The sequence below is a fragment of the Pseudophryne corroboree genome, chromosome 3 (genome assembly GCF_028390025.1).
Source record: "Pseudophryne corroboree isolate aPseCor3 chromosome 3, aPseCor3.hap2, whole genome shotgun sequence".
Classification (NCBI taxonomy): Eukaryota; Metazoa; Chordata; class Amphibia; order Anura; family Myobatrachidae; genus Pseudophryne; species Pseudophryne corroboree.
In genome coordinates, this window is record NC_086446.1 from 28,461,366 (window position 1) to 28,485,004 (window position 23,639).

The 23,639-nt window shown below is 47.7% G+C and overlaps 1 protein-coding gene across 1 annotated transcript in view; it reads left to right on the forward strand.

Moving 5' to 3' along the window:
- Positions 1-23,639, forward strand: part of LOC135057101 (uncharacterized) — a 182,650-nt gene that overhangs the window by 13,731 nt on the left and 145,280 nt on the right. The window contains exon 3 of the mRNA XM_063963002.1: positions 367-997. Coding sequence (XP_063819072.1) covers positions 367-997 — 631 coding nt within the window. The remainder of the gene's footprint in view (positions 1-366; positions 998-23,639) is intronic.

Here is a 23,639-nt window from a genome sequence, read left to right on the forward strand (position 1 = left end):
GTCTTACCCTGAGTTCCAAATCCTTTCCTTGTAATGTCAGCTCTTCCGGGCACAGTTTCCTTAACTGAGGTCTGGAGGAGGGGCATAGATGGAGGAGCCAGTGCACACCAGGTATAGTACCTAATCTTTCTTTAGAGTGCCCAGTCTCCTGCGGAGCCCGTCTATTCCCCATGGTCCTTACGGAGTCCCCAGCATCCACTACGGACTACGAGAAAAAGAATTACCGGTGAGTAAATTCTAATTTTTTACTATATAATCTATAGAACATCAGTGTGCGTGTTATACTCTAATATTCTACTGTTTAATCTCCATTTATGAAATGAACCATTATTAAAGTGTCATTTTATTGTTTTCTGGGTTATTTAGGGTGAAGGTCTTACTGATATCAAGGTAGAAGATATAGAGGGAGAAGAAGAGACGTATGTGACTGATATCAAGGTAGAAGATATAGAGGGAGAAGAAGAGACATATGTGACTGATATGAAGGCAGAAGATACAGAGGGAGAAGAAGAGACGTATGTGACTGATATGAAGGCAGAAGATATAGAGGGAGAAGAAGAGACGTATGTGACTGATATCAAGGTAGAAGATACAGAGGGAGAAGAAGAGACGTATGTGACTGACATGAAGGCAGAAAATAAAGAGGGAAAAGAAAATACGTATGTGAGTGATATGAAGGCAAAAGATATAGAGGGAGAAGAGACGTATGTGACTGATATGAAGGCAGAAGATACAGAGAGAGAAGAAGAGACGTATGTGACTGATAAGAAAACAGAAGATGTAGAAGGAAAAGAGACGTATGTGAATAATATTAAGGTAGAAAATGAAGATAAAGAAGAGGAGATGTATGTAAATGATATTATGGTAGAAGATCGAAAGGGAGAAGAGATGAACGTGACTAACATTAAGGCAGAAGATACAGAGGGAGAAGAAGAGATGTATGTGAGGGGTGATCAGCTTTGTAAGGAGGTGACAATCCCTACAGATATCAGCACAGGTGAGTAATAAGCACTTATTACAGTAGAGAGTCACATATTTTCCTTGCTCAGACACTACAGCAATCTCTCATCCTGCACCCTCCTCTGTTGGTGAGTAGTTTGTAGATTTGTAAATCTTATTAGAGGTGGACACTGTAGATGCGTTCTTCATTTATACAAGACTTGGAAAATGCAATCAGACAGTGACAGAATGTCGTCTAAGTCTTTAATGAATGTTATATATTACTCAGATCAAATAGAACATATGTCAGATAATAATAGTATTTCTGCAGCAGGGTACATAGGTTTCCACAGGGAAACATCGGGGTGTAGAGATGGATCTGGATCCAGGCGCCAACGCGTAAAGCTTTAGCTGTCCCAGGATGCATTGGGGCCCTCCTCTGTGACCCCACCTCCAGGTACTGTGAGCATAGTTTTGAAGTTGGTGGCTGCAGAGCAGGTCACTATACAGGGGGGCTGCACTGGGCAGCCCTGAAAGCTTTTCATTTTTCAACTGAATTTGACTTTTTTCATTGAGCTGCAGCTCCAACACCTCCCAAGAGGCGCTGCATACATCCGCTGGCTTACCAGGGTACTTGCCCTGGTGACGTCCGCAGGCACAACGGTGGACTGCTCTCCGGGATCATGTGGCTGCCACCGGGAGGCAGGTAAGAGAGTCTCCAATCGCGTTCCTTCCGCGGTCTGGGGAGAAGAACCGCAGCGTTGGCGTGGAGACTTTCACTGAGCAGGGACCCCACTAAATTAGCAGGGCATAAGGGCACAGGTCAGGTGTATTAACACATGTTTAATAAGGCCCTGCAGTACTTGGGGTGCAATACCAGCATAGGGAAGGCAGCGCTTGACCTGTAACTCCTCCCTCGGCTCTAGGCGCCATCTACTGCTGATTTCCCGCCCTTGAGCTGACTCACTCTCCCACTTCCCTTACAGAGATCCAGGCAGCCATCTTAACAGTATAGCAGCAGCAGGCCTCCGGGATTGCTGGGCAAGGTCTCCCTGTAAAAACGCCTGAACAGGACTGGACTTTACATACACTTAAGTATCCTACCTGTCTCATCAGACAGCGATAGTTGAGATTTGTGTCACTTGCAGATTATATTGTACTAGTTGTCTGCTATATCCTCCAGTCTCCGGACTGTGCTGTGATATAAGAGCCCATTGCAGTATTATTGTGATATAATTTCTGCATTGCATGTGACTGTGTGTGCCTGTATCTGCTGTGTGGTTTCACTTTCAGTGTTTCCCAGCTATAACTGTCCCAGAGCTAGTTGCGTTTGGGTCAAGAATAATAGCTGAACACATGTTTTATCTATATGCATATATAAGTATATTATATCTGTGTTATAGTCACACTATACCTTGTTTTATTTGCATAAAGTATTGCATGCATTGTATCGTGCTGTGTAAGTCAAGTTGTTTATATTATCACAATGTCTAACAAAAAGGGCAGCAAACACACGGAAGCCCCTGTAATTGTGACCTGCAGAGTGTGCTCTGCGTGTTGCACAGAGAAAGATGCGTTACATGACTGTCTCTATAATGTTTGTTATACACCTCCCAGTCAGTCCGCTGCTCCTGTCCCTAGTCAGGAGCCCCCATGGGCAGCCTTTACTTCTCTATTGGGTACACTAGTAGAACGCCTTGCGCCCCCTATGGGTCCGCCTGTGGCGCTACCTCCGCAAATTGTCCCCATGGTGAATCCGCCGTGGGCGCAAAATTTGTCTAACCAACTGCAACAGCTCAATCAGTCACTGGTTAGACAGAAAGTTCCCTCAGGTTACAGACGTGTCTCTAGTCTATCTAAGCGGGCTCCTTCTTCCTCACAATCCACAAACCTCTCTGATGTCTCATCTGAAGAGGAGGGGGGAGCGCACTGTCTTTTCTGACGCTGACTCCTGTGCTGCAGTCGAGGACTCTTCCATATCTATAGATGTCCCTGCCCTGTGTCACACGTTGCAGGCAGTGGCGGCCGCGCTTGCCCCTGCGTGTGTCTTGGATTACCCGGCGCCTCTCTCCCTCGGCGGTCTCAGGGTCCCGGCGTCGGGTCGGTGTGTCTCCTCGGCGGCTTCCCGGAGCGAGGGCGCCGCCATCATGAGTGTGGTCATGGAGGCGGAGCAGGACTGACGTCACCTGCCTGCTCCGCCAATCAGGCAAGGGCGGGAGATTCAAAGTCAGACGCCGGGCAGAGACCCGGCGCCTGAGTATCATCGATTCTGCCGTCAGAAGCTGTGATCTCCAGAGCTCCCACGTTCCTGCGGTCTCCGTGCCTGCATCTCCGTGCCTCCAAGCATCTCTGTGCCTCCAAGCATCTCCGTGCCTCCAAGCACTTCCGTGCCTCCAAGCACTTCCGTGCCTCCAAGCATCTCCGTGCCTCCAAGCACTTCCGTGCCTCCAAGCACTTCCGTGCCTCCAAGCACTTCCGTGCCTCCAAGCATCTCAGTGCCTCCAAGCACTTCCGTGCCTCCAATCACTTCCGTGCCTCCAAGCACTTCCGTGCCTCCAATCATCTCCATGCCTCCAAGCACTTCCGTGCCTCCAAGCACTTCCGTGCCTCCAAGCATCTCCGTGCCTCCAAGCATCTCCGTGCCTCCAAGCACTTCCGTGCCTCCAAGCATCTCCGTGCCTCCAAGCATCTCCTTGCCTCCAAGCACTTCCTTGCCTCCAAGCACTTCCGTGCCTCCAAGCACTTCCGTGCCTCCAAGCATCTCCGTGCCTCCAAGCATCTCTGTGCCTCCAAGCACTTCCGTGCCTCCAAGCACCTTCGTGCCTTCAATACCTGTGCCTCCAGTACCTCAGTGCCTCAGCACTCAGCATCGCTGTGCCTCCGGCATCTCTGTGCCTCAATACCTGTGCCTCCAGCACCTCAGTGCCTCAGCATCGTTGTGCCTCAATACCTGTGCCTCCAGCACCTCAGTGCCTCCGCACTCAGCATCGCTGTGCCTCAATACCTGTGCCTCCAGCACCTCAGTGCCTCCAGTACCTCTGTGCCTCAGCATTCAGCATCTTTACAAGTCTTGTCTTTCAGGAAGTATTCCTCCGTGCCTCCTGCCTGCCATCTTAATCCTGTATGAGGAAGACATACATCCGGCCATCTCTACTGCGACCCAGTAGCGGTTCCTCTTCCCGGTCACCGGAAGAAGCCCCGAGTCCACAACACTCCCAAACCAGGTCAGTGATACCCTGGTGAATGCTGTTAAGCATATCCTCCAAATCACTGAGGAGGAGGACTCCACTACAGTGGCAAAAAAAACTGACATGTTTGAACTACAGAAGGTGGTTAAAACTGTATTACCCCATTCTGACCATTTAGTGGACATCAGGCGGGAACTGGACTACCCCAGCAAAGAATTTCCCTGTTTCCAAAAGGGCTTTAGTTTGTTATCCTCTTCCTGCAGAGCTATTTAACAAATGGGAGAATCAACTGCCGGTGGATCCTCATGTCACCCGTCTCGTGGTGTCATCCACTCTGCCTGTTACTACTGTCACCTCCGTGAGAGAACCGACAGATAAGCGTATTGAGGGTTGCCTGAAATCTATATACTACCTTACAGGGGCTGTTCATAGACCCGCTATTGCTGCCTCTTGGGCTGCAAAAGGTATAGAACCATGAGTTCAGGTGCTAGAGGAGGAGCTACCCGAGGATATCTGTGAGGAAGCCAGACAATACCGGTCTCATATAACATTCAAGTAGCATCCTCTGAGGCGGTTGTGTTGGCCACCAAGACGTCTGCTACGTCTGTTCTGGCGCGCCGCATTCTGTGGTTGAGGCCGTGGAAAGTGGACATGGATTCCAAGAAAATTTTGGAAATCCTCCCTTTCACTGGGGACATTCTGTTTGCGGAAGATCTAAATAAAATAGTGTCTAAATTGGCGGCTGACAAGACAGCTTTTCTCCCCACTTCTAATCCTTCTCAGAAGGCTAAAAGCATCACTTTTTTTTTGCTAGACAGTCTCGCAATTCCAAAATCTCCAAACCCAAGGCAAAACAATCCTGGGTGGCCCGCCAGCCTGCTGCAAAACCTGACAAGCCTGATGGGTCGGGCCTCCCCCTGGAGGACCCCAGGGTGGGAGGCCGACTTCTGCAATTTGGCCAGGTTTGGCTCACGATCACATCATACGCTTGGGTGCGAGAAGTTGTCTCTCACGGGTACACAGTCTCATTCAAGAGACGTCCCCCTTACCAATTCTTCAGAACGGGCCTCTCATCGGACCTGTTAAAAACGTAATCTCTACAAACTGTAGTCAACTCTCTCCTGAGCACAGGAGTGGTTGTGTCGGTTCCTCAGTCCCAGAGGGGCAGAGGTTATTACTCGATTCTGTATCTGGTTCCAAAACCCAAGGGTCTCACCGGCCTATACTCAACCTCAAATCTTTGAACAAGTTTGTGAGAGTATCCAAGTTTTATAATGAAACACTGCGCTCAGTAGTTCTGGCTATGGAACCTGGAGACTATATGGTATCCCTGGATAATACAGCATGCATATCTGCATATTCCTATTGCCATTTTGCATCAGCAGTTCCTGCGATTTGCTATTGGCGACCTTCATTACCAATTCCAGGCTCTGCTGTTTGGACTGGCTACTACTCTTTGGATCTTCATCAAGGTTTAGGCCGTTATGACGGCTCACCTCCATCGCCAGGGAATCAGAATCCTACCATATCTGGACAATCTCCTGATTCTGGCAAATTCACAGGAAGTTCTCCAAAGTCACCTCCAACTGACGGTAACCTTCCTTCAGGCCCACAGTTGGCTGAAAAATTGGAAAAAGTCTTCCCTGGGTCCGGCTCAGAGCATGGTGCACCGAGGGGCACTTCTGGACACTCACAGTCAAAGACTGTTCCTGTCTCCAGACAAGGTCCTGAAAGTTCAGGACAGGATACGTCACTTCCTTTGTCGCTTCAGAGTGTCGATACACTTGGAGATGCAAGTACTCAGTCGTCCTTCGATATGATAGAGTACGCTCAGTTTCATTCCCTCCCTCTACAATGGTTGATCCTGTCCAAGTGGGATGGCCTACCTCATCAGATCAGGTCCCAAATTTTCTCCTTGACTCCGGAGGTTCTTCTGTCGCTGACCTGGTGACTGCAGGCCCATCAATTGTGCAGGGGCCGTCCCTTCTGGATTACTGGGTCCTACTGACAACAGATGTCAGTCTTCGGGGTAGGGGAGCAGTGTTAGAGCAACACTCGTTTTAGGGTCATTGGACCAAGGACCCTAAAACGAGTGTTGCTCTAACACTGCTCCCCTACCCCGAAGACTGACATCTGTTGTCAGTAGGACCCAGTAATCCAGAAGGGACGGCCCCTGCACAATTGATGGGCCTGCAGTCACCAGGTCAGCGACAGACGAACCTCCGGAGTCAAGGAGAAAATTTGGGACCTGATCTGATGAGGTAGGCCATCCCACTTGGACAGGATCAACCATTGTAGAGGGAGGGAATGAAACTGAGCGTACTCTATCATATCGAAGGACGACTGAGTACTTGCATCTCCAAGTGTATCGACACTCTGAAGCGACAAAGGAAGTGACGTATCCTGTCCTGAACTTTCAGGACCTTGTCTGGAGACAGGAACAGTCTTTGACTGTGAGTGTCCAGAAGTGCCCCTCGGTGCACCATGCTCTGAGCCGGACCCAGGGAAGACTTTTTCCAATTTTTCAGCCAACTGTGGGCCTGAAGGAAGGTTACCGTCAGTTGGAGCTGGAGCTGAGAGTAGTGTTCAATGCACCGTCTCTCGCTCTTCCTCTAGAACAGAACAGGCCTGTTCAGGTACAATCAGCCAAAGCCACCACGGTGTCCTACATCAACCATCAAGGCAGCACTCAAATCTGAATGGCAGTGATGGAAGTATACAAAATCTTCCGTTGGGCGGAACGCCATCTACCAGCCATATCGGCATTGTTCATCCTAGCTGTCCTGAACTGGGAAGCAGACTTCTTCAGTCGCCATGACCTTCACTCCGGAGAGTGGGGTCTTCATCCCGCAGTCATCCAGCTTCCGGTGGACAAAGTTGGCCTACCAGATGTGGACCTCATGGCGTCTTGACAAAAATTGCAAGGTTCCAGTCTTCGGATCACAAACTAGAGATCCTCAGACAGAGTTCGTGGACATGTGGGTAGGTCCGTGGAACTTTCTGCTGCCTTACATATTCCCTCCGGTGTCAGTCCTGCCCAGGGTCCTTCGATAGTTCAAACAGGAAGGGGGGAATGCTAATTCTGATCACTCCAGCATGGCCAGGACGTCACTGGTTCTCAAATCTACAGGGTCTTTCGGTAGAGCGTCCCCTTCTACTTCCTCAGCGACAAGACCTCCTATAGCAGCAGGGCCCTTGTCCCTACCCGGACCTCGCCAGACTGGCTTTGATGGCGTGGCTCTTGAAGCATTACTCTTAAGGACCAAAGGGTCTCTGAGGCTGTTATTCAGACTATGCTGAAGGCCCGCAAACTGGCCTCTGTCTGTTTTTATTACAGGGTGTGGCATTCTTACTTCACCTGGTGTGCTGATAAGAATTATGACGCCTATAGATTCAAAACATTCATAATTCTGGCTTTTCTACAAAGGGGCTTAGACTTAGATCTTCGTCTTGCCTCACTCAAGGGTCATATTTCTGCCTTGTCGGTATGGTTTCAGCGCAAGATTGCCTCTATTCCTGGTGTACACATGTTAATTCAGGGTGTTCTACGTATTCAGCCTCCCTATGTCCCCCCAATGGCTCCATGGGACCTGTCTATTGTGTTGAAAGCCCTTCAAGAGTCTCCTTTCAAACCTCTTGAATCTGTAGACCCTTAAATGGCTCATGGCCAAGGTCCTGTTCGTGCTGGCTATTGCCTCTACAAGAAGAGTCTCGGACTTGGATGCTTTGTCCTTTCTGATTTTCCACCGTGACAGGGCAGTTCTCTGAACTCGACCTTGGTACTTGCCTAATGTGGTGTCATCATTGCACCTTAATCAAGGGATAATGGTCCCGACCTTTATCTCTTCGGACTTGTCGGTTAAAGATCCTTGGATGTGGTTAGGGCTCTCTATGTTTATGTGGACAGGACTGCCTCCATTAGACCGTCTGATGCCCTCTTTGTCCTGTTTTGATTTCACAAACGTGGTTGGCCTGCGAATAAGCAAACACTGGCCAGATGGATTAGAATGGTGATTGCGCATGCTTTTACTCAAGTGGGGCTTCCAGTCCCTGCTTTCATTAAGGCCCATTCTACTCGGCCTGTTGGACCGCCATGGCGCGTCCGTAGAACAATTGTACAAGGTGGCTACGTGGTCTTCTGTGAACACGTTTCTTAGGTTCTATGCCTTTGATACCTTCGCTTCCCAGGATTCTTCCTTTGGTCCCCGGATTCTCACATCCACTTAGGCATGTCCCCTCCCTTGAGTACTGCTTTAAGACATCCCTGATGTTTCCCTGTGGAAACTTATGTACCCTGCTGCAGAAAAGGAGAGTTATGGTAGACTTACCATCGTTAACTCTCTTTCTGCGAAGTACACAGTGCTCCACATGGCGCCCACCCTGACGCACCTAGTTTCGTTGGGTTTGTATTAGCCACTGGTACCTTCTTCTGTCAGTGAGAATGTGTTCTTATGTGACTAACATCTTCCTTCTCTCTTACCTGCTTCCTGAATTGGACTGGTAAATAAAACTGAGCTCACAGTGACTGGAGGCGGGGTTATAGAGGAGGGCCACCAATGCATCCTGGGACAGCTAAAACTTTACCTGTTGGTACCTCTGAATCCAGATCCACTAAAAACCCAGATGTTTCCCTGTGGAACCTATGTACTTTGCAGAAAGAGAGTTAACAATGGTAAGTCTACCATAACTCTCCTTATAACGAGTGTGTGAATCATCACTACACTGCTATAGATGGCTTCTTACACAGGTTTCTCCTGCTGCGATGGATCAGTGCCCTGAGGTATGTCAGTAGATGACTGCATTATCTCAGTTATTGCTGGTTTCATACTAACTAATTCCTCCACTAGTTTGGTGCAGTTTCATTGGAGGAATAGTTTCTGAGGGTAAATCAGTACATTTAAATGCCCCATAAACCAATCAGTGTAAAAATATATATAACTAGCAGTGCCTACCCGTCATTGCCGAGTGATATTTAATTGTATTCATTGGTACATTTTTTTTTCTTTCCCATTTTTTTAGTTCACTCATCTTATTATTTTCTGTAGTAGAAATTATTTTTTCTTTTCTAATTGTTTTTCAATTATTTCTTCAGTCTGTAAATACCTCGTTGTAAACCACATGACGTGTCTTATTACTGTCATCAGTTATGAGTATGATGTGATTGGTGGCATTACCGATACAAGAGAGACCCACATATAACTGACCTTGCTTTTAGTTTATTGTCATTCCACAACATACCCTAATTGCAAATTGTACGTGATTAGATTAAATCTGATGGAATTATTGAGATTCTAGGGATAAACGCAATTTTACCTGCTGCAGTCTCCGTCAGGATGATTGCGTCAATGACATTAGGCAACAGACGTCTAATCTGCAAGCGGGTGCCATTGCAGAGCTGGGGTTGCTTCAAATTCATTATAGTTGGATCGACAATTTTCAAATTGAATTCACGTGGTGGTAATCCGGGTGGGTTAAGTGAGTTTAGGAACTCCATTGGATGGAGAACGTAAAACTTCTTCTCACATAATTGCTATTATCATGAGGAACCTGTTGTACATATTGCAGAGTCTCCTTTTCTGCAGTGGGGTACACTGTGTTCCACAGGGAATACATCGGGGGTGTAGAGTTGGAACTTGATTAAAACTTTAGCTGTCGCAAGATGCATTGGGGCCTCCTCTTTAACCCCGCCTCCAAGTACTGTGAGCTCAGTTTCGAGTTGGTGCCTGCAGCAGCAGGTCACTTAACATGGGGGCTGCGCTGGGCAGCCCTGAAAATCTTTCTAAGAAGACTTCAAGGGCCGCAGCACTGTTAAATGTCAGAGTGACATTCTGTGCTGCGGCTCCATCACCTCCCAAGCGGCGTCGTATACTCCCGCGGCTCTGTTCCCGGGTGCTTGCGGCGGAGACGCTACAGGCACACGGTCGCAGATGCTCTCCTGGTTCACGTGGCTGCTATGGGGAGGAGGTAAGAGGGTCCTCCAGGTGGGAGCCGCTACTAATCGCCTTCCATTCGCAGTCTAGGGAGACGGACTGCAACACTGGCGTGGACACTGTTGGACCCCACTATATCTGCCAGAGAATAGGAGTACAGGTCGGGTGTACTAACACCCAGTTTAATAAGACTCCGTAGGACCAGGCAGCGAGGACCAGCACAGGAGAGCCTGCGCTTGACCTGTAGCCCCTTCTCCGGCCCAGGGCGCCATATCTCTGAGTAGATTTTCCCGCCCTGGAGCTGCTTTCCACTCTCCCGCACTCCCTGACTGAGACGCTGGGCGCCATCTTCTGTGCATAGCTGTGGCTGGTCTCCGGGACTGCAGGTCAAGGTCTCCCTTGTAAATCCGCCTGTATACAGCGCTGTGAGTTTACAGACACTTAAGTATTCTAAATGTCTCTATACAGCAGCGTTAGTTTAGAACAAGTGTACCTGTTACAGAATATATTGTAAGAGTATTCTGATTTCTCTTACGTCTTAGAGGATTCTGGGGTCTACATTAGTATCATGGGGTATAGACGGGTCCACTAGGATCCTTGGGCACTTTAAGAAATCAATAGTGTGGGCTGGCTCCTCCCTCTATGCCCCTCCTTCCAGACTCAGTTTAGAAAATGTGCCCGTAGGAGCCGGTCATGCTTAGGGAAGCTCCTGAAGAGTTTTCTGCATTTCTTTTGTTCTCAGACAGGGCTGAATGGCACCAGTCTGTCTGCTTCTTGGGACTTAGAGGGGGAACGGCCCAACCTCCTATAGGGTTAATGGTCCCTTTCCCCGCTGGCAGGACACTGAGCTCCTGAGGGACCTATTCGGAATCCGCACCACGGTAAGCGTACAGACCCGCAGCATGCCGCCACCCCTAACAGAGGCAAAGTAAGAAGAGTGGTGAGTAGGAGGCTGGCGTCACGGTTAGCAGGTCGCCGGCTGTAATGGCGGCATCAGGGTATGGAGCGCAGCACTGATATGCAGGCTGTGTCTCCAGGCTCAACAACATGCTGTATGTGTGTGTTTCAGCTGTGAGGGGCGAGCTGAGCTTTTTAACGTTACCCTACACTGGCACACTGCTTACAGGGGTTCTAACCCACTGTTAAGCTGCACAGACACCTCAGCCAGTATAAAAAAAAATGGGAAGACTACAAGCCATTATGGGGGCGGAGCTTCACTATGAGCAGATCCAGCAGCTCACCAACGCCATTTTCCCTCTGCAGCTGACACTGACAGGACTTGCAGGGAAGCGCAGCTCCTGCACAAGGACTCCACATTTCCTCAGCGGTACCAGGGGGTCTTAGTTAGGGGGGTGGGGAGCGGTGTTAGACTACTAAGCCCTATTAAGGAGCTTAGTTGCGACCCAGCTGAGCTTGGCTTTAGCATAAAGGGTGCGGTGTGGCTGACTCCATCTTCTCTGTATCTCCCTGCGGACTCTGTGTGGGTTAACTGTGCTTTCACCTTTACTGTGTGTGAGTGTGTGTGTCTCTTCACATTATCATGTTAAGGTAGTGTGTTTCCTGAACAGCAGAGTGTTTGTCTTCCCTGGGGGATTCACTACAGTGTACCCAGGATAGTACACATTCTCAGGCTAGTGGGTCCGAACCCATATGGTTGGATTCCCTTAAAGGGATGATCTCAAATATTTCTAATAAGTTATCCCAGAATGAGAAAGCGATCCAATACTTAAGACAGTCTATGGATGACCTGATGAATAGAGATTCAGGTTCCATACCAGCGTCTCAGACCCCTGCCATTTGTCCACAAAACCGTACTCTGGCCCAAATCCTGCAGGCTGATCCCCGTTCCTGGGGATGATACTGGATACGAAGGCACAAAAGGTATTCCTTTCATTGGAAAAGGCACTGGTAATCCAGTCGATGGTGCGGGACGTTCTAAAACCGACCCGGATATCGGTGCATCTATGCATTCACCTCCTGGGGAAGATAGTAGCCTCTTACGAGGCACAGCAGTAAGGAAAGGTTTCACGCAAGGCCCCTCCAGTTGGATCTGCTGGCCAAATGGTCCGGATCGCATCTTCACATGCACCAGAGGATACGTCTGTCACCAAAGGCCAGGATTTCTCTTCTGTGGTGGCTTCAGACTTCTCACCTGACCGAGGGCCAAAGGTTCGGGATTCAAAAGGGGATTCTGCTAACCAAAGACGCAAGCCTTAGAGGTTGGGGAGCAGTCACCCAAGGGGAACAGTTCCAAGGAAAATGGTCAAGTCAGGAAACCATTCTTCCAATCAACATTCTGGAACTAAGGGCCATATACAATGCCCTTCTACAGGCATCACATCTTCGTCGAGATCATTCAATTCAGGTTGAGTCAGACAATGTGACGGCGGTAACGTACATAAACTGACAGGGAGGAACGAAGAGCAGAGCAGCAATGTCAGAGGTAATAAGGATTCTCCTCTGGGCAGAAAAACACTGTGGCATTGTCGGCAATCTTCATTCCGGGAGTAGACTTTCTCAGCAGACACGACCTCCACCCAGGAGAGTGGGGCCTTCACCCGGAGGTGTTCGGGTGCTTGACACATCGGTGGGGAATGCCACAAATCGACATAATGGCCTCTCGTCTCAACAAGAAGCTGTGGCGGTGGACGCTCTGGTGACTCCATGGGTCTACCAGACGATGTATGTGTTTCCACCACCTCCATTGAGCCCAAAAATTCTCAAAAGAATAAAAAGGGAAAAGGTTCAAACAATTCTCATAGCTCCGGACTGGCCAACAAGGTCCTGGTTCGCGGATCTACTGGAGATGCTCCTAGAGGACACATGGCCTCTACCTCTTCGCGAGGGTCTTCTACAACAGGGGCCGTTCGTCTATCAAGACTTATCATGGCTACGTTTGACGGCATGGAGGTTGAACGTCAAATTCTAGCCCGGAAAGGGATCCCGGACAGGGTTATTCCAACCTTGATCCAAGCCAGAAAGGGGGCACGTCTTAACATTACCACGGTATTTGGAAAAAATATGTCTCTTGGTGTGAGAACAGGTAATTTCCTGCGGTGGAATTTTAACTGGGACGTTTTCTCCTTTTTCTTCAGTCAAGTGTGGATGTGGGCCTACGTTTGGGCTCCCTAAATATTCAGATTTTGGCCTTATCCATTTTCTTCCAGAAACAATTGGCTTCTCTCCCTGAGGTTCAGACATTTTTGAATGGTGTTCTGCACATCCAATCGCCCTTTGTGCCTCCTACGGCACCTTGGGATCTCAACGTGGTGTTGCAGTTCCTGCAATCGGAATGGTTTGAGCCTTTACAGGAGGTTGACGTAAAGTTTCTTACGTGGAAGACCGTCACACTGTTGGCCTTGGCTTCAGCAAGACGTGTGTCAGAGCTGGGGCGTTGTCTCACAAGAGCACCTATTTGATTTTTCATGAAGATAGAGCTGAACTCAGAACGTGTCAGCAATTTCTTCCTAAGGTGGTGTCTGTGTTTCATATCAACTAACCTATTGTGGTTCCGGTGGTTACCAACACCTCTGCTTCTTCAAGGTCCTTTGATGATGTGAAGGCTTTGAAGATCTATGTGAAGTGGACAGCTTGTCAAAGAAAATCTGACTCGCTGTTTGTTCTCTATGATCCCAATAAAATTGGGTGTCCTGCTTCAAAGCAGTCTATTTCTCGCTGGATCAGGCTTACTATCCAGCATGCTTATTCTATGGCAGGTTTGCCGGTTCCTAAATCTGTACAGGACCACTCTACTAGGTCGGTGGGTTCTTCCTGGGCGGCTGCCCGGGGTATCTCGGCTTTGCAGCTCTGCCGAGTAGCTACCTGGTTAGGTTCGAACACGTTTGCTAAATTCTACAAGTTCGATACTTTGGCCTCTGAGGACCTTCAGTTTGGTAAATCAGTTCTGCGGGAACCTCAGCACTCTCCCATCCGGCTTGGGAGCTTTTGTATATCCCCATGGTACTAATGTGGACCCCAATATCCTTTAGGACGTAAGAGAAAATAGGATTTTAATTACCTACCGGTAAATCATTTTCTCGTAGTCCGTAGAGGATACTGGGCGCCCGCCCAGAGCTTCATGTTTTCCTGCACTGTTACTTAGTAAAGTATTATTGTTGGTTCAGCTGTTGCTGTTCCTGTTCCAGTTTGGTTAGCATGGCTTTCCTCTTGTTTTGTGTGTGCTGGTTCGAATCTCACCACTGTTTTTTAAATCCTTCTCTCAAAGTATGTCCATCTCCTCAGGCACAGTTTCTAGACTGAGTCTGGTAGGAGGGGCATAGAGGGAGGAGTCTGCGCACACTATTAAATTCTTAAAGTGCCCAAGGCATCTAGTGGACCCATCTATACCCCATGGTACTAATGTGGACCCCAGTATCCTCTGCGAACTACGAGAAAAGGATTTACCAGTAGGTAATTAAAATTCTATTATTGTATAAACCTCCGGTCTAGGACGGTGTTGTGGTTTATATATATATATATATATATATATATATATATATACACACTGCTCAAAAAAATAAAGGGAACACTAAAATAACACATCCTAGATCTGAATGAATTAAATATTCTTATTAAATACTTTGTTCTTTACATAGTTGAATGTGCTGACAACAAAATCACACAAAAATTATCAATGGAAGTCAAATTTATTAACCCATGGAGGTCTGGATTTGGAGTCGCACTCAAAATTAAAGTGGAAAAACACACTACAGGCTGATCCAACTTTGATGTAATGTCCTTAAAACAAGTCAAAATGAGGCTCAGTAGTGTGTGTGGCCTCCACGTGCCTGTATGACCTCCCTACAATGCCTGGGCATGCTCCTGATGAAAGTGGCGGATGGTATCCTGAGGGATCTCCTCCCAGACCTGGACTAAAGCATCCGCCAACTCCTGGACAGTTGGTGGATGGAGCGAGACATGATGTCCCAGATGTGCTCAATTGGATTCAGGTCTGGGGAACGGGCGGGCCAGTCCATAGCATCAATGCCTTTGTCTTGCAGGAACTGCTGACACACTCCAGCCACATGAGGTCTAGCATTGTCTTGCATTAGGAGGAACCCAGGGCCAACCGCACCAGCATATGGTCTCACAAGGGGTCTGAGGATCTCATCTCGGTACCTAATGGCAGTCAGGCTACCTCTGGCGAGCACATGGAGGGCTGTGCAGCCCCCCAAAGAAATGCCACCCCACACTATTACTGACCCACTGCCAAACCGGTCATGCTGGAGGATGTTGCAGGCAGCAGAACGTTCTCCTTGGCATCTACAGACTCTGTCACGACTATCACATGTGCTCAGTGAGAACCTGCTTTCATCTGTGAAGAGCACAGGGCGCCAGTGGCGAATTTGCCAATCTTGGTGTTCTCTGGCAAATGCCAAACATCCTGCACGGTGTTGGGGTGTAAGCACAGCCCCCACCTGTGGACGTCGGGCCCTCATGCCACCCTCATGGAGTTTGTTTCTGATCGTTTGAGTAGACACATGCACATTTGTGGCTTGCTGGAGGTCATTTTGCAAGGCTCTGGCAGTGCTCTTCCTGTTCCTCCTTGCACAAAGGTGGAGGTAGCGGTCCTGCTGCTGGGTTGTTGCCCTCCTACGGCCTCCTCCACGTCTCCTGATGTACTGGCCTGTCTCCTGGTAGTGACTCCATGCTCTGGACACTACGCTGACAGACACAGCAAACCTTCTTGCCACAACTCGCATTGATGTGCCATCCTGGATGAGCTGCACTACCTGATCCACTTGTGTGGGTTGTAGACTCCGTCTCATGCTACCACTAGAGTGAAAGCACCGCCAGCTTTCAAAAGTGACCAAAACATCAGCCAGAAAGCATAGGAGCTGAGAAGTGGTCTGTGGTCACCACCTGCAGAACAACTTCTTTATTGGGGGTGTCTTGCTAATTGCCTATAATTCCCACCTGTTGTCTATTCCATTTGCACAACAGCATGTGAAATTGATTGTCAATCAGTGTTGCTTCCTAAGTGGACAGTTTGATTTCACAGAAGTGTGATTGACTTGGAGTTACATTGTGTTGTTTAAGTGTTCCCTATATTTTTTTGAGCAGTATATTTATATATATATATATATATATATATATATATATAGTATTGTATACTAGTCCAGTGCAGTTTTGTCGTAACTTATAATTATCTGCATTGTCACTGTGACTGTGTGTGCCTGTATCTGCTGTGTGGATTTCACTTTCACTGTTTCCCAGATATAGTATCTATCACTATATTCTGTACCCTAAGGGAATAGGTGCGTCAGGGTCTATTATAGAGTGCATCGCAGTATTTACCTATTACACGTATTATACTGTGTACTCAGTCACATAATACCGTATGTATTCGCAGGTGTTGTGTACTGGGGACTCAGTCACATACTAAAGAATTTAGTCGCAGGTATTGTACTCTGTCTGGCTTTATCGTTCTTATATGCTCTGTTGCATTTACTGAAATGTCTAACAAAAAGAGCAGTAAATCCGGGGACGCTCCCGCATCATGCAGGACATGCACCAAGGATTTACTTGAGGGAGAAGTTGTATATGATGGTCTGTGTGATGTGTACCAAACCTCTCACAGTCAGTCCGCAGGTCCTGCAACTAATCAGGAGCCACCCTGGGATAAGATCTCAACCCTGTTGGCTACTCTGGTGGACCCTCTTACGCCTACTATAGGATCACCTGTGCCACTACAGCCACAAATTGTCCCTATGGTAAATCCGCCTTGGGTGGATAATTTGTCTAACCAGTTGCCGCAATTAAACCAATCTTCAGTTAGATATAAATCTGCTATAGGTCACACTCGTGTCCCTTGGTCATCTAAGCAGACTGCTTCCTCCTCACAATCTACGCATCTCTCAGAAGTTTCTTCTGAGGAGGATGGGGAACAAACTGTCCTGTCAGAGACTTAATCAGATGCTTCTGACGAGGAATCTTCTTTACAGGTTGCTGTCCCTGACTTGGTGGTTACTATTAGACGGATCCTCCAAATATCTGATGATGAGGAGGATTCCACTAGTTTAAACGTCAGAAGGTAGCTAAAACTCTATTACCACATTCTGACCATTTAGTGGACATACGCCGAGAACCCTGGTCTGATCCAGGGAAGAAATTTATCCTACCTAAACGGGCCTTAGCTCGATATCCTCTCCCTGCTGAGTTATGTAACAAATGTGAAAACCTACCACCGGTGGATTCCCTTGCCCCATGTCTAGTGGTATCTTCCACTCTGCCTGTCAGTACTGTCACCTCACTAAAGGAACCGACAGCTAAACGTATGGAGGGATGCCTGAAATCTATTTACTCCCTAACAGGTGCTGTACATAGACCCACTATGGCTGCCTCCTGGGCTGCAAAAAGGTATTGAAACATTGGTTCAGCATTGGAGGAAGAGTTACCCGATGAATTATCTGACAAGGCCAGACTATATCTGTCTCACATTACCACCGCTGGCTATTATATTCAGGAGGCGTCCTCTGAGGCAGGTGTGTTGGTGGCTAAGGCGTCGACTACGTCTGTCCTAGCTCACCGTTATCTGTGGTTGAGGTCATGGAACGTGGACCTGGACTCCAAAAATATTTTGGAAGCACTCCCTTTTAATGGAGACATCTTGTTTGGGGAAGACCTGAATAAAGTTGTGTCTGACTTAGCAGCTGCCAAAACTGCATTTCTCCCAAATCCTACTCCCTCTGCACAGAGGGCAAAAGGTACCACTTTTCGTTCCTTTCAGCCTCATCTGAAAGCAAAAGATCAGGCATATCCGAGACAGTCTTGTGCTACCAAAAGCACAAAGCCCAAGGCAAAGCAGTCCTGAGCAGCCAGTCAGCCTGCTTCTAAACAAGACAAGCCTGCTGCATGATGGGGCGAGCTTCCCCCTGGGGGATCCCAGAGTGGGGGGGGGGACTTCTACAGTTCACCAAGGTCTGGTTAAAGACCACTTCAGATGCATGGGTGTGGGAAGTCGTCTCTCACGGGTACGCAGTCTCATTCAAGAGACGTCCCCTTCACCAGTTTTGCACCACGGTTATCAATTCGGATCCGTTAAAAGTGCAAGCTCTACAAATGGTTGTGAGCTCCCTCCTGGATACAGGAGTGGTGGTGCCGGTACCTTTTATCTCAGAGAGGCTGAGGATACTGCTCGACCCTGTTTCTAGTTCCGAAACCCGATAGGTCTTTCCGGCCTATACTCAATCTCAAATCATTGAACAAGTTTGTGATAGTGTCCAAGTTCCGTATGGCAACTCTGCGTTCAATTGTACTGGCCATGGAACCCGGAGACTATATGGTATCCCTGGATATACAGGATGCATACGTGCATATACCTATTGACATGTCGCATCTACAATATCTGCGGTTGGGTATTGGCAACATCCACTATCAGTTTAAGGCTCTACCATTTGGACTGTCTACGGCCCCTCTGATCTTCACCAAGGTTATGGCCATGATGACGGCTCATCTCCGTCGCCAGGGAATCAGGATCCTGCCATGTCTGGACGACTTGCTCATCCTGGCAAGCTCCCACAATGTCCTTCTCAGTCATCTACAACTGAGAGTAAGCTTTTTACAAGCCCATGGGTGGCTCATTAATTGGAAGAAGTCCTCACTGTTCCCAGCTCAGAGCATGGTGCACCTGGGAGCACTGCTGGACACGCACAGTCAACGGCTGTTTTTGTCTCCAGAGAAGGTCCTGAAGCTTCAGGACAGAATAAGATGCTTCCTTTGTTGCCCCAGAGTGTCTATAAACTCGGCGATGCAAGTACTTTCCTGATTGTGTCAGCATTCAACATGGTGGAATACGCTCAATTTTATTCCCGCCCTCTGTAGAGGTTAATCCTTTCCAAATGGGATGGCCTACCTCATCGGATCAGGTCTCATATGATCACTTTGACTCCAGAGGTTCATCAGTCACTGACCTGGTGGCTTCAGGAACAGCAATTAAGCAGGGGCCGTCCCTTCTGGATCCCCGACTGGGTCCTGATGGGGAGCGGTGTTGGAGCAACACTCTTTTCAGGGTCAGTGGACCAAGGAGGAATCACTCCTCCCGATAAACATTCTGGAATTACGGGCAGTGTTCAACGCGTTGTCTCTTGCCCTGCCCCTAGTACAGAACAGGCCTGTTCAAGTACAGTCAGACAATGCCACCACGGTGGCGTACATCAACCATCAAGGCGGCACTCGAAGCCACATGGCAATGTTGAAAGTGTCAAAAATCCTTCAATGAGCGAAATGACATCTGCCAGCAATATCGGCAGTGTTCATTCCGGGTGTCCTCAACTGGGAAGCGGACTTTCTCAGTCGGCAGGACATGCACACCGGAGAGTGGAGCCTTCATCAGGAACTCTTTCAACTCCTAATGGACAAGTGGGGCCTACCAGATGTAGACCTGATGGCGTCTCGTCACAATCACAAAGTTCCGGTCTTCAGATCAAGGACCAGGGATCCTCCAGCAGCATTCGTGGACGCACTAGCCATTCCATGGAACTTTCGGCTGCCTTATGTGTTCCCTCCAGTGTCACTCCTGCCCAGGGTACTGCGGAAGTTCAAGCAAGAAGGAGGAATACTGCATCTAGTTGCTCCAGCGTGGATCAGACGGCATTGGTTCTCAGACCTGCAAGGTCTATCGACAGAGCGTACTCTTCTACTTCCTCAACGACCAGACCTCCTCGTACAGGGCCCTTGTCTCTATTCAGACCTGGCCAGACTGGCTTTGACTGCATGACTCTTGAAGCTTAACTCCTGAGGGCAAAAGGATTTTCTGAGGCGGTCATCCAAACTATGTTGAAAGCCTGTAAACCGGCATCTGCCCGGATCTATTACAGAGTATGGATTCAAAACATCCAGAATCCTGGCTTTCCGGCAACAAGGCCTGGACTTAGGCCTTCGTCTGGCCTCCCTCAAGGTTCACATATCTACCTTGTCAGTGTGGTTTCAGAGAAAGATTGCGTCTGGACCTGATATTCATACATCCACTTAGGGCGTATTGCGGATTCAGCCTATGTCCCTCCTGTGGCTCCATGGGATTTGTCTGTTGTCCTGAATGCCCTGCAAGAGTCTCCATTGGAACCTCTTGAGTCAGTGGACCTTAAATGGCTTATGGCTAAGGTCCTCTTCTTACTGGCTATTGCCTCTGCCAGCAGGGTGTTGGACCTAAGTACTTTGTCCTGTCGACCACTCTTTCTGATATTTCATCATGACCGAGCAGTTCTTCGAACTCGCCCTAGTTATTTACTTACGGTGGTGTCTTTTCACCTTAACCAAGAATGGTCTTTGAATATGCTTTCCGCATATATGTGGAGAGAACTGCCTCTACTAGGAGGTCATATACCCTTTGTATACTGTTTGGTTTCCAAAAAAGTGGCTGGCCTGCGAATAAGCAAACCTTGGCCAGATGGATTAGAATGGTGATTGCACAAGCTTATGCGCAGGCTGGACTTCCAGCTCCTGCTGCTATTAAAGCTCATTCTACTCGGTTTGTTGGACCTTCTTTGGCGGCCCACCATGAATTTTTGTCACTAATATTCCAAAGGTATGCAGGACTTGTTAACACGGGTGTAAGTCCGGATTGTCACCCATGTATGTCAAATCCATCAGACTTTAAAAACTTTTCCATCATGCCATATATTGGAATATAGTTGTGGAAGATTGCCAGACTGTCAGTGTTTTATTGTGAATTTTTATGTGAAGAAATAAACGATTTGGATCTATGAAGGTGTGGTTCAACTCGGTGTAAAGGAACCTTTATACGTGGAATTCGTTTCATGACGAAGTGAGTTGGGTACACATATTTGAACAGAATACCTTGTGTATACTTGATGCCTGTGTGAAGTTTGAAAGCTACCTTTATACATACGGTCTTATAATTCTTTATGTGAGTTTTGGTACGTCTATTTCCATTGTGAAGTGGTGGTGATTCACCGTCCTTATCTTCTGTCAAGAATTGCGACACGATAGTGCTCCTTTTCCGGAGATTCACGGGACTATTTCATTATATTTTGTTCCAAACATTAACGGGATCCGGACTGAAAGTCGACAGTAACTAGGTCGACAATGTCTAGGTCGACCACTATTGGTTGACAGGGTGTCTAGGTCGACAGGGTCTTTAGGTCGACATGTTCTAGGTCGACAGGTCAAAAGATCGACATGTTTTTCACAATTTTTTTCTTTTTTTGAACCTTTTCATACTTAACGATCCACGTGGACTACGATTGGAACGGTAATCTGTGCCGAGCGAAGCGGTAGCGGAGCGAAGGCACCATGCCCGAAGCATGGCGAGCGAACGCGGTGCACTAATTGGGGTTCACGATCACTCGAAGAAAACGACACCAAAATAACATTAAAAACTCATGTCGACCTTTTGACCTGTCGACCTAGAACATGTCGACCTAAAGACCCTGTCGACCTAGTTACTGTCGAACAATAGTGGTCGAGCTAGACATTGTCGACCTAGTTACTGTCGACTTTCAATACCACACCCAACATTAACACCCATATAGTTGTATCTTTCTTTTATCATGTGAACTCTGGGATCTGCGACATGGCTTAAGAAAATAGCGGTTTGAAAAAGAACTTCCAAGAACACAAATGATGTATATCTCTGTTTAAATACTTTGTTGCCTTTATGTTTTTGGTTTTTCTTCAAAAATTGTTTAGAGTGGCGCCTTCGAGCTAACTGATAAACATTTAATGAGGAAATGGTTTTAGGATTTTAGTCATTTACTTTGTTCAATATCTGCAAAATGAAACAGAGTATTATAATACTGTATTGATATTTATCTGTGATAGGTTCTTAGCTTGACCACACACTGTTGTTACATGAGAAACCTTGATATCTTAATTATTGTGAGAACAGCAAGCTATTGCTACATACACATATATGCTCTCTGCACCTGATGCACTGACCCTGCAGGTGTCACGCTGTTCCCTATAAAGGGCACGGTTCTGCTATAATTTACAGGCTGACATATTGTGAATGTTACATAAACATGGTAAATCCTCTGCATTGCCGCATTTATAGGTCTCCTGGACATAGCACATCTCCCCTACAAGCCTGGGGGAAGGAGGAACGCTTCACACGTTTCAGCTTTCATTTTATACAATATTGTAATATTGGACAGCACATATTATAACTTTATTCTCACCACACATTGCTTTAATATTGCAAAGTGAATTCCAGGAGAAATAATTACAATAAAGATGAAAATCCTGCTCTATGCATATTGGAGCGTAAAACGGTATCCAGAAGATAGACAGTGTCTAGTTAGTCAATAGATAGATGCCATATGTTAGACAGACATTAGGTTGACAGGGTCAAAAGGTCAAAGTGAAAAAGGTAGACAGTGCAAAAGGTCGACAGGGTCAAGAAGTGGACAAAAAAGGTAGACACAGGTTTTTTTTTAAATTGTCTTACGTCCTAGAGGATGCTGGGGTCCACATTAGTACCATGGAGTATAGATGGGTCCACCAGGAGCCATGGGCACTTTAAGAGTTTGATAATGTGGGCTGGCCCCTCCCTCTATGCCCCTCCTACCAGACTCAGTTTAGAAAATGTGCCCGGAGGAGCCGGTCACAGCTAGGGGAGCTCCATAAGAGTTTTTCTAGTTTTCTTATTTTTTTTATTAGAGTTAGGTACAGGGAGGCTGCTGGTAACAGCCTCCCTGCTTCGTGGGACTTAGGGGGCGAGTGGTGTCCAACCCTCTGAGGTTAATGGCCACTATCTCCGCTGACAGGACACTGAGCTCCTGAGGGTGTCAATCGCAAGCCGCCGAGGCGACCACTCGCTCCCGCAGCACTGCCACCACCCCCTAACAGAGCCAGAAGATGTCGGTGGTGAGTTGGACAAAAGCTTTCTTTTAGTTGTGCCCAGTCTCCTGCGGATCCGCTATTCCCCACGGTTCTTACGGAGTTCCCAGCATCCACTACGGACTACGAGAAATAGAATTACCGGTGAGTAAATTCTTATTTTTACTTACCTACTGGTAAATCCTTTTCTTGTAGTCCGTAGAGGATGCTGGGCGCCCGCCCGGTGCTTCGTATTCCTGCAGTTGATCCTTGGTTCAGTACTGCCTTGTTACTTGGTTTAGTACTGTGTTGTTACTTGTTTCAGTACTGTGTTCAGCTGTTGCTGAGATTGTTCAGGCGGTTGAGCCTGGTTTGCCTTGTTATGTGTGAGCTGGTAGGAATCTCACCACTATCTGTGTATTTCCTTCTCTCAAAGTATGTCCGTCTCCTCGGGCACAGTTTCTAACACAAAGTCTGGTAGGAGGGGCATAGAGGGAGCAGCCAGCCCACACTATTAAGCTCTTAAAGTACCCATGGCTCCTGGGGGACCCCTCTATACCCCATGGTTCTAATGTGGACCCCAACATCCTCTACGGACTACGAGAAAAGGATTTACCGGTAGGTAATTAAAATCCTATTATTATTTTTTTACATGTTTTTGGACTTTTTCATCCCTTCTCTGTCCATGTCAGAATTGGTTATAAACCTTTTTGCGACCCCCGCGAGGGGATGCCTTTCTACAATCGGAGGTCCCAGATGACCAAGCTATCCACACAAACCCCAAAAAGGCAAAAGATAAATAAAT